The 11,938-nt window shown below is 45.7% G+C and overlaps 1 protein-coding gene across 1 annotated transcript; it reads right to left on the bottom strand.

Annotated features, from left to right (window-relative positions):
* Positions 1–433: 433 nt before the first annotated feature.
* On the bottom strand, positions 434–5,347 carry LOC122201355 (membrane-spanning 4-domains subfamily A member 4A-like). The gene is made up of 8 exons (XM_042907217.1): positions 5,272–5,347; positions 4,345–4,528; positions 3,269–3,428; positions 2,708–2,839; positions 2,457–2,513; positions 1,925–2,056; positions 1,059–1,157; positions 434–624 (listed from the first exon to the last, which is right to left on the bottom strand). The coding sequence occupies exons 1-8, from the start codon at positions 5,345–5,347 to the stop codon at positions 550–552; spliced, it is 915 nt and encodes a 304-aa protein (XP_042763151.1). The 3' UTR covers positions 434–549.
* Between the last annotated feature and the right edge of the window lie 6,591 nt (positions 5,348–11,938).

Raw genomic sequence — 11,938 nt, 5'->3', positions numbered from 1 at the left:
GGACTGATTTTTCTGAGTACCACACTGCCCTTGTCTGAGAGTGTTAACAAGGAACATAGGAAGAAAAATATAGGTTATATTCTGCTTGACGCTAGCTAAGAAATCATTGGCAGTAGAAATGTCCTGGATCTTCATCCAGAGGGGCAGAATCTAAAAAAAACTAGGGACATATGGAGCTGTTGGAATAAGAAGTAACCAACATGGACTTCTTTCCTCTGGTGAAAGATTCGGCACGACATGGACTGATACAAGAAAATCTGAATCAAGAAGCTTATTTCCATTTACACAGATTTGGAGACCTTAAAATGACACTGTTTCCTGATTCCTTGAAAAGCTGGTAGATCGTACGGTGGGGAATCAAAAGAATAATCCTCATCAGCAAATAAAAGCAGTCTTTATTATCCTGTGTTTTGTCACAGCAAGATTCCATGTATGTAAACTTAAGAACAGTCAGACAGATGTACTCTCAGTCTTAGTCCCATGTGGTAAACAGCCAACTGAGGGAGATTCAATAGGTCAAACTGACTGGAAATGCCACACCACAGGGATCTATTGAAATGCGACCTCGTCATACAAATGGTCAGGAGAGGGGCTGTTGTCATTATTTGGCAAGAAAACCACCACCTGTGGAAAAATCAGAACATTAGATTCTTGTAGTCGACAATAGGGAGAAAGAAACCATCTCATTTGCTTTAGAAACCGTATGGTCACTGAGCACCTTCCTTCTGAATCCTGATACTTTGCAAGTCTAGGTTCCCATTCTTGCCTTAACCTTCCTTTCCCTACACCTCTTCAACAATGCCAGAAGTGACCTTCATTCGAGAAAAAGAGGACTCTTCAGTGTCTAGGGATAGTTCTTTGGCTGAGTGTGGTTGGCTATTTCCCTGTGTTTCCCCCTGTGTTACTTCCTTCAAAGATGATAAAGACTTTATACATGGAGCGGCACTTTCCCTCTTCCTAATCTTCCCCACAAAAAGAATAGAGGACACACACAGAGAACGAAGCAGAGTAGAGAGAGAGGGAGAGAGAGAGACCCCATAAAGACCCAGAACACTCACCTTGTTGACGGAACAGGCCGCCCTGCACACGAATATGGAGAGAGCCAGAGCAATGCAGCCTTCCGCCAGAGACAAGAGCAGCAGTCCGGTTAGCATGCCCTGGAAAACACATGGAAAACCCCCACGGGCTATAGAAGACAGAAAAGCAGGTATTTTAAGAGAGAAAATTGTTGGCAAAATTTCACATCTGGCACTAGGAACCCCTTTCCTTAGGAGGGATTCCTGAATTTTCTCCCAATTCAAACAACTTGAAAATGGATTGTTGGAATTCTACTCTTACTCACAGGGTCTAGAATGTCAGGTAAGTCTGGGCGTATCCATACTGATTTCTGGTGGTTTGTTTGCCTGATTGCTACCCACCTTTCATGACCAGTGTTGACTTTTGGGCCTTACACGTCTCCTTTGGTCCGTCTGCCATTGTTCCTTATGACACACGACAGCCTACAGTTAACCCTCTGAACTTCTCCCTCACTCTGGTTACACCATGCAATTCAAATACCAACACACCCTCCCCAGTCATATCAGGTGGTTGTTCATGGAGCACTGGGAACACCAGTTTTTCTTTTTTTCTCTTCGGATGGCTTTTCAAATCAAGAGAAAAGTGCCCCAGGGAAAACTGAGTTCTTGCGGAATTTTCCACTCACCGACCACACATCGGGGCCTTCAGACACGAATGGTACTAAAAAGCTAACTTTTTTTTTTGCTCAGTACTCCCAGCAAGACGCAAAAGGCTAGGTCCCTTAGCCTTCAGGAGAGTGTCCAGAATCTAAGTAAGCAACGGCTGCCAATTCCATGGTGAGAATTAAGAGAAAAATTCAAACAAAACCAGTTAACAGGTTTCCATGACTGGGACCGGATATACTTACTATAAATGCAACTGCATAGGAAAACCTCCACATCACTGTGTCATACATGATTATTTCTTCAAGAATTATCACAATTATGCCAATGCCTGCTACGGTGGCACTGACTGTATTCATTCCCAGGCTGCCTTGGATCTGAAGGAGAATAAGAGAGAAGAGTTGTTGCGAACCTTTCTCGTGTTCTTCCCAGGTTAGATGTGCCAGTCGGGGACATTCAGCTCATCTGAGCTGAGTCTGGGAGTTTACTTGGAGATCTTCCCCAGTTTAAAAAGGAACTTCTGGTAAAGTTGTGGTTTTGACTCCCTCAGGCGCTCTCCTATAGCAAGCACGTGGGCACGTGGAACCTCACAGAGCACAGAGCTAAGCCCATCATTCTTGCCTAAGTGCCACGAAGGAAGCACTTCTAGGGACCCCCCTGGAACCACTTCTAGGGTCCTTCTCTAGAGAACCAGCAAGTTGTAGGTGCCTTAGCCTTGTAGCTGAACAGCTCCTTACTTCACTAGACCTATCCGAGCCTCGGCAAGGAAACACTTACCAAACCCTTGGTTACTTTCCTTCCAGCAGCAATGGACAGCGCTCCAGATATGAAGAACTGACCAGAGAGAGAAAACCCACTCAGAGCTTGTCCCATCCACCTGATCTCCCCCGCTCCCCTGCCAGTGTTATCTACCCAGTCAGCCCACGATTAGGACCTAAACAGCAGTGCATGGGTTTTTGAGAGACAAGGATGAAGGTCTTGAAGACCCTTGAAAAATTTGAAACACTGGAACAATCACTGATACTCACAGAGAAGGGTCCCCATAGGTGATAGCGTAGTTCAGTGGTAATGCAAAATTGAGAATCATAGTCATATAGGGGGAAAGGACTGATTGTCACACCCAGGCACAGTATTATCAGCCCAATCAGGATCTGAGCCACCTGGAAGGTAAGAGACATCCTATGAGGGGCAGCTTCTCAGGAGGAAGATTCTCTCTCAGATCAGTGCCTGTTAACTTCTTCCCACCGCTGAGACCCCAAGCCTGAGAAGGTCCCAGGAAGGTGACAGTCTACAGAGCGAATCTTTTTCCTTGTCCAATGCAGGACACTGACGTTAGTCTGAAAGTATTTATTCATATAATTACTACGTAAGTAGAATTTTTTTTTTTTTTTAAATTCCAGTGGTGGACAGCTTTCCACCATTTCTTTCCACTTCCTGAATCTGTAAGGTCTGTGCCGTTCAGGATGGTTCCGTACAGCTCACGACCACCGTCGATGATCTAGAGAATGGGGGTATTGCGAGGAAACCCGTCTTGTGTCAGGAAGCCTGCCCCTCCCCACAGCCTGCACTCTGATCTCGGGCCCACTCACCCCTAAGACCTGGGGCTGCCCCTTCAGGAAGAGCAGCAGACTCTGCTGCTGCGAGGGCAAAACCCAGGTACCTGGCCAGTGTGGTTGGGTTATACTCTCACTCTCAGGAAGGTTTATCGTGTAGTCCCGGGCTGTCTCTGCCTCAAATGTCCCTGTGTTTCTGTTGATACCAGGAAAGAAAACACTTCTCAGCATGGATTCACTTTTTTTAAAGGTTTATTTATTTTTGAGAGAGAGAGAGAGAAAGCAAGTGGGGGAGGAACGGGCGGGGGGGTGGGGGGGGAAGGACAGAGGATCCAAAACAGGCCCCGCCCTGACAGTGGCCATCTCCACGCGGGGCTCAAACCCACAAACTGCAAGATTGATGACCTGAGCCAAAGTCAGCCGTTCAATCGACTGAGCCACCCAGGCGCCCCCTCAGCATTTCACTTTTAAATATCTTCCTTGTTCCTCAGCAAAATCCAGGGACAGGGGATTTGGTGTCTCTGGCATAACCCAGAGTTTTCCTTCTATCCCGGTTCCCATACCTACCCAAGCAGTCAGCTCAGAATAATCTAGACTGCGTTCCAGCTGCCTCTCCTTGGCAATGTGCACACAGTTATTGATCCTAAAGCAGAGACTCTAAACCTTGTAAGACTGAAAGCCAGATATTTACCTTCCGCTCATATTCCAGAAGCAAAAGCAACTGCCCGCTCACAGCAAGATTTCAAGCAAGATTTTTCCATTCACAAATTTTCTCTAGCTCAACTTACGGAATGCCCCATAGTCCAGACACTTGTATGCCTCCCACCTAGACGCCTTCTCGGAGACAAAGCATGGGGTAAAGATGAGAAAAGATTTCTTCCTACCTATGCATCGCCTCAGCACACACAAATGGGTGGTTGTGCCTTCTGCGGCGTGGTCTCGAATTCACAGCGTTCAAAGACAGTGACCTGCTCTGATGTATGATGCGTGAAGAAGACTCTGCTCGGGGTCCCGGGTTGGCCATTTGTTTCCTGTGACTTATCTCAACCTTCCCAGATGAGTATCTGTGATGTGCTTCAGCTAAGATAATAATCGAGCTCCACTTCTCACACATGAAGACTATATCAAAGGGCACACGTGTTCTCAACACCAGCTCCTCCCCACTGCTGTGCTCCTCTTCGGGACTAGGCAGAAGTCTGTGTTTGCCCAGATCCTCAACGACTGGGACCCACACTGATGGGGTGTTGGAGTGGTGGGGTTTCAGAGCTGTCGGCCGAGAAAGAATTGTTGAGATATCTTTGGTGCAAAAAAGGTGATTTTATCAAAGCACGGGGACAGGACCGGCGGGCAGAAAGAGCTGCCCCAGGATCGAACCATGAGAAGAGACTGGAGTTGGGGGAGGTAAAGTCAAGAGGAAGTTTCCAAAGTGATTTTCATATGCTAAAGACACAGGATCCTGGAGGCCCAGCTACTGTCCGGCTCAGGTTGTCTTTCCCCCTAGCAAAGCATCAACATTAAGACGGTAGGGAGTTCCTGGAGGAATGTTATGCTCTGCTTGCTTCAAGTATTTGTCAATGGGCTGCAGGTTATCAGGAAATTGAATTTTATCTGCCATTTCTTTCTGCCTCTGTTTCCCACATCACACACTATCCTGGCTTGATGTAGTAGAAGCTGGATGCAAATGATGAGTTTTCATAAATAAAGGCTTTGCTGAAGCCTCTGATGAGGGAGCTTGGGGCCAGCTGAGGGCCAAATACAGGCTGGCCTACCCTCCACCCCCCCCCCCCCCCCCCGCCCCAGCCCCGACCAGGTGGAATATGTCTGATATTCCTCGGACACTCCTGGCTACCCAAGAACAAAGGAAAGGGGTTTAAATGCTTGCCGTGGTGATGTGGGAAACTAAGGTAAATGACAAATTAAATTCCCTACTGCCTATAGCCCATTGCCAAGTCCTCGAGACGACAGAGTGACCTCCCTCCAGGAGCTCAGCTGCCTCAAGGATGACGCTTTGCTGGGGGCAAAAGAGAACCTTGGCTTACCATTGTCCCAACCTCGAGGATCCTGTAAGTCTACTTCCTTTATCTCAACTGCCCCAGGATATACGCTGGCAATCATGCTCCAAACTTATGCCCGACACCCCCCCCCCGCCCCGCCCCCAGCCCCCCGCCCTGAGATGCATCTGAGGGGTCTCAGGACTGGGATTTTATTAAACAGTGATAAGTGGTGTTTTCTTAGCAACAGCTAACCCCTCAGTGTCCTGGAAGCCTCACTTCCAAAATTCTTTGGAGACTTACTCTATCCCTGACCCTCTCCCTGAGGATATATAATGAGTTACCCATCAGGAGCCCAGTGCAGCTCTTCCTGCCCATGGGTCCTGTCCCCTTGCTTTAACAAAATCACCTTGTTGCACCAAAGACTTCTTCAAGAATTCTTTCTTGGCCGTTGGCTCCAGACCACTCACCATCACCCCAAAGCTTCATCAGCCTCTGTTTTAGTTAATTCTATTTTATGTTACTTTATATGAGCAATGAAGTTGATTTTATTACATAACATTTTCAACTCCACAAGACACTTTCCATATTAAACTTTGGGTTGTACGGGAAATCTTTATCACAAGTCGATTTTTTCTGGACTTGTCCATGGTAACCTCTTGTAACCCACTTCACAAAATGAAAGCGGTGTTGTTCTTCTGCCCGATTCTAGCCGGATGCGCCACGAGGAAGAAGTATCTCCGAGTTATCCGTGACATGTGTGCCTGTGAGAAACAGTGAGCATTTATGCAGATGGTATCTGTCTCCCAAATTCCTTCTTTCTCCTGTTAGCCTGTCCTCCTACAGGCTGACGCACTGATTCTCGAAGGCATCACCTTCCATAACCAATATCCAACAGTATTTCCTGAATAATAGCAAAAGCCCCGTGATGGTGATGCTTATGTGTTAGAATAACTCTCGAATTCCCCTACAGCTCTGAGGTCCTTGTAGGTGGACTTCCAGCCATAACCACTCCCCTGAAAAAGTGCTCCCTCTACTGTCCGTATTTAGGCTAGCAGGTCCTTTTCAATATGATAAGGTGCCTTTAGGCCACAGTTTTGGTCTTAGGCTACAACCTACGCGGCAGTCCCCCAAGAATCCTACTCTCTTGGAAAAGGTGTTTTGTTCTGGGCCTCATACTGACAAATCCCTCCTACATGGTGTGAATCTTGTTATCGCCACGAAGTTCCAGGGGTTTGTATGGTCTCAGCCCATCTAATAGTATTGCAATTGGCTAGAAATGTCTGGAGACACTCAGCTGGGCCCCTGTGAGCTTCCCACAGATGTCTCCCCTTTCCAAACCAATGTTAGGGATGGACCAACTTTTGTGGTTATTATGATTGCAAGACACCCTTCGGAAGCCTTCATCAGGAAACTCTGAAAAAATAAAGATTTGTTACAAGACCAGGAAATCACACAGCACACCGTGGTCACAATGTGAAGTCAAGGGTGGGGGGAAAAGAGAGAGCAGGGGCCTGGGGTTCTGCTCTTATTGGGGACAGGGTGGGGGGCTAGGGTCTGGGGGACTCACTCCTTGCCGGTGAATTTAAAACACAAGAGTAGGAATTTCAAGCATGGGAAGAGAAAAAACAAGCGGCCCAAGGTATCAGTTAGGGAAATCGCCAAAGATCTCTAAAATAAAGGGGTCAGTGCCAGAGGTGTTATGACTCTTTACCAGATGGCTGGCAGTGTGTTTATTCTAGATGGTTGTCTGGGAAGTGGATCCCTGTTTGAAAGAACGCCTCTCTCCAAATCAAAGCTTAGGTTGGCAGGCGCGTGCATTACCAAAAACAAAAACAAAAACGTCAGGGCTTACACTATACCTGATGAGGTTTTTGGGTGATGAGGGGTTCATGGGGTTTGGAGCTGAAAGCCAAGAAAGCACTCTTAAAGACGTCTTTGGTGCAAAAAGGTGATTTTATGAAAGCACAGGGACAGGACCCGTGGGCAGAAAGAGCTGCACTGGGCTTGTGAAGAGTGGCTCATTATATACTCTGGGGCCAGAAGTGGTAAAGTCAAAAGGGAAGTTTCCAAAGAGACTTTCATATGCTAAAGACTTACTGGAGGCCTATCTATTGTCAAGCTAAGGTTGTTTTTCCCTCTAGCAAAGCATTAACATTAAGATAGCAGGGGGTTCCTGGGCTTTAGGCTATTGATGGGATTGCCTTTTTCTTGTAAACTGTTGGAGACTTTTATCAGTTAACCACTTGGTTTTTTGTCCTTTCCTGTTTTGGGGTAGTCGGGACTGTCCCAGAGATATCACACATATCCCACCTGGGGAGGTGGGGTGCGCTAGCTTGTACTTTGCCCTCTGCCTGCCTTATGCTCCCTCACCAACACTGATGCATAAGAACTCTCCTCTGAAGGCAACTCTGTTGGATCCAGGCCTTTACCCACTGTGACAGGTTAAGTCACAATATCTGGAGCTCAAAATGTGCTTCCACTTAGGGATCAATCATGCACCCCAAACATTCCTTTCTACTCAGTAGTATCTAGAGTTAGTAATCTGTCTCCTTATTGTGATGTTAATAATCCGTGTCAATAATGATCTGCCCTTCTGCTGATCTTTCCAGAAAGTGTCCTAATTCTTACACACTATTCTCTGGGGATTTCCTATCCCTTTGGCCCTAGTTTCTGCTATACATACAGTTTTTGAGTGGAAGTGATTTTAACCGAGCAATTTCTGAGTAAATAAAACTCTTCTCAGGAGGTCATGGAGGCAGAAGGCTACAGATAGTAAACCTATCACCTCCTATTCTTTCAGACATCAGGCTTTAAGCAGGGGCACTAACAACAAGCAGGTAATGGGATCTTCAACTAATTTCGTACACCGAGTGCTCCCTATCAATCTGCCTTGGTCTGTTTTTCCCGAATCCCAAAAAGATGGGTTGTCCTGATGAGGAGAACCGAGTCCAGAGAAATGGAGATAAAATGAAATTTCCTTACAACGGGCAACCTACTAATACCCGAGACATGCACAATGTAACATTCCTCAAGGAACTCCCAGCTTCCTTAATGTTAATACTTTGCCGGAGACTAAAAGCAACCTTATCCTGACAACAGCCAGAACCCCAGGATCCTGGAAGTCTTCTTTAACATAAGGAAATCCCTTTAGAGACTTCCATCATCTCTACGCACCCCTACTTAAAAATATATCATCAGTCGCACCTCACAATCATAATGCAGCTCTTTCTGCCCAAGGGTCCCGTCCCAGGGCATACTAAAACACCTTTTGCACCGGAGACATATCCAGAGTTCTTTCCTGACCACTGTTCTCAGTGACCTCACATCAATCCCAACAGCCAATTCTTATCCTGTCCATTCACCCCTTCCTCCTTCTTGCCTTTTAATCCTAAAATTGTGCCACCTCTTTTGAAAACTGACTAGCAGTTTCCAATAAAGCTGAATGTGTGTGTCCTGAGACAAATGTCTGGATAAAGAGAGCAGGTTTGAGAACGAAAGGAAATTTTAAATCCTGCCAACTCAGAATCCTCTCCACAAAATGTGGGAAATGATGTGGTTTGATGCGGGGTGCATGAGGGAACGGTCAAGAAAGAATTCTTAAGATGTTTTATGGGTGCGAAAAAGTCGGTTTTATTAAAGCACAGGGATAGCTCCCGTGGGCAGAAAGAGCTTCACTGGGGTTGGGAGGAGTGACTGATTACACACTTTTAATTTGGGAGGAGTAGAGACAAAGGAAGTTTCCAAAAGGATTTTCGTATGTTAAAGAAGACTTCCAGGATTGTTGTCAAGTTAAGGTTGTTTTTGCCTTCTAGCAAGGTATTACCATTAAGACAGCAGGGAGTTCCTGGAGGAATGTCAAACTCCCCTGTCTCAAGTATTTGCCAATGAGCTGCAAGTTATAAGGAAATTTAGCTTTATCTATATTTCCTTTTGCCTTTGTTCTCCACAGCAGAAAATACAGGAAACAACTTTACTTTTTTTTAAGTTTATTTATTTATTCTTAGAAAGAGAGAGGGAGAGAGAGCCGGAAAGAGAGGGAATCCCAAGCAGGCTCTGCAGTGTCAGCACAGAGCCCGACATGGGACTCGAACTCAAGAATCATGAGATCATGACCTGAACCGAAGTCAAGAGTCAGATGTTTAACTGACTGAGCCACCCAGGTGCCCAAGTTTTACTTTTCTTTTTAATGCCACTGAATTTATTTATAGTTGTATTTCCAAGTCTACAATATCCACAAATTTTGCCCATAAAAGAAAATGAGTCAAATTGACACACAATGTTACCATACCTTAGGTGTATAATATACTGATAAGACATGTCTGCACATTGCAGTGGGGGAGAGGAATCTTCCTCTGCCTTTCAAGTTCTTCCAGCTGGACTAAGAATTCAATTTACATGAGACAGATTAACAAGAGGGGGAAAAAAACAGTTTTATTATGTGTGCACAGGGGTCCGATGATGAAATTGAGGCCCGAAGAAATGACCAAGGCAGGCAGTTTTTAGATATTTAAACAAAGGGGCGATCCATTTGGGAGGAATTTATAGGAGAAGGAAAATAGATACATAGGAGCTTTAATGAGTAAGGAATTCTAAGTGGAATTTGGGCTGAGGTAGAAGGTTAGGAAAAAAAGTAACGTGGTTTATTTCTACACCTTTCTCAATGTGAAAGTCCCTTTCTCGGGTGATAGAGTGTCTTTTTTCTTTTCTTTTTTTTCTAACCCTCTTTTACTTTAAAAAAAATTCTAAATGTATTGTTGAGAGAGGGAGGGTGCAAGTGAGTGAAGGGCAGAGAGAGAGAGAGAGAGACAGAGGGAGAGAGAGAGAGAATCCCACGTACTGTCAGCATAGAGCCCAAAGTGGGGCTCAAGCTCAGAAACCGTGAGATCATGACCTGAGCCGAAGTTGGACACTTAACCAACTGAGCCACCCAGGAGGCCTAGGGTGTCTTTTTTTCTTCTTAGTATGGGAAGGGTACCTTTCCATACAGGAGATTTGTTTCCTGCTTTCAGAGGGACAGAGGAGGGTCTGAGTGTCCTGGCAGTGACTGTTCCCCAAGTAGCTTTCATTCAATACAATCAATATGCCATTGCGGTACATTTAGGGGTGGCCTGCCCTTGGCCCCTACAATGTTAGGCTGTGCTCACCACAAGTGTAGCTAACTCCTGTCACCACAGGTGATTACAGCACCACGGACTATGTTCTCTGTGCTGGGCCTTTCACTCCTGTGACTTATTCAGGCCAGAACTGGAAGCCTGGACCTCCCACCCCCTTCACCATTTTCCAGTTTGACTTTGAACAAGCATATATGCCAGTGTACCTAGTGCATCTGTAAGAGCAAATACAAGTTAGAAATAGAAGGATTAATTTGCCTTGGCGACAATAAGGGAAAAGTCTCCCCCCCACCCCGCCTTGGGATATTTACCTTAGAAAACTAGTAAGTTCCTCCTCTGTCTTATGGAAATGTATGTACATCTTTTTGAGACAGGAAAACTGAAAGACACTATAAAAATCTCTTTGCTCCTTTTCCTGCTTCTATTCTCGCTAGGACCTGCACCCTTACCTCACTCTACACATGCCTCAGAACGCGAAGAAGTATGTCCTCCTCGAAAGGGACAAGGAGTTAATGATTTCTCTAGAATAAATTACATCTAAGGAAGGACCAGGTGAGAGAATGACGGGACACAAAGCCATCGTATGTGTATTCCAGACCACTGACGCTAGACATCTCGATGCCAAGGCCCCCTAGCTCCAAGAAATGACACCTGGGCCCTCATCTGTGTTCTAACAGGTTCCTGGATACCTGAGAGGACACATACACCAGACCTCCTTCCTCCATAAATCCCCCAGACCCTGATCAAAGACGAGGCTCATGCTCCTTTCCTTTGAGTCTCCTGGATGGCCCATCTGTATCTCTTCTGTCTAAATCTTCAATAAACTCTGTCATCTCCTCCTGGCTCACGCTTGATTTCCATCCTTCTTGAAGCCAAGAACCCTCTTGGCTGGTCTCGCGGGACCCCCTCTAGGTCTCCAGATCCGGCCTGCCAGCATCGTCTTGAAAAGGCAAATATGTCTCTTGACAGTTTTAAGACTCAGGAATGTCTTTCTCAAGCACCTGGGAACCATCTCTTTGAAAAATCGTCGTCAAGACAGTGCCCTTAACTCCTGGTTCCTGTGGAGGGTAGGAGTCCATCTCCAAGAGGCAGCTCTCACTAGGTTGCAAAGCTGCTTCCTGATAGCCTGCACAATGGTCATACGTGGATGTCTTTGTGTCATACATCTCAGAAACATTATTGGGGGAAATGTAAAAATTGTTGAAGGGTCTACATTGTCAGTAAATGTGACGTGACTGATATAATCGACAGGAACTCAGTAGAAACTTGTTCGTCACATCACATTCTGGCTTGATGTTTATTCACTAATGAAATGGGTTTTTTTCTCTTTCTCCTTTGTGGAAAGATTTTCTGGGTTGGGAGCAGATTTTATTTTTCATCATATTTCCCCAGCAAGTCATAGTTAATCCACCGACGGGATTTTTATACAGTTAAGCAGATACGATCCTTTAGAGACATGTTCCCAGGAATAAAGACCACTGAACTCCTGGAAGAGGACTTGGTAGCACATACATTCTTTTCTATTTCATACTAAATTTATCTAGCCATCGGAATAGCCATCTGTACTAGCTAACTGTCTTTGTGTGAAGGAATAACAAGAA

The sequence above is a fragment of the Panthera leo genome, chromosome D1 (assembly GCF_018350215.1).
Source record: "Panthera leo isolate Ple1 chromosome D1, P.leo_Ple1_pat1.1, whole genome shotgun sequence".
Classification (NCBI taxonomy): Eukaryota; Metazoa; Chordata; class Mammalia; order Carnivora; family Felidae; genus Panthera; species Panthera leo.
The sequence above is the reverse complement of the archived record's forward strand: the minus strand, read 5'-3'. Positions and strand labels throughout refer to the sequence as shown.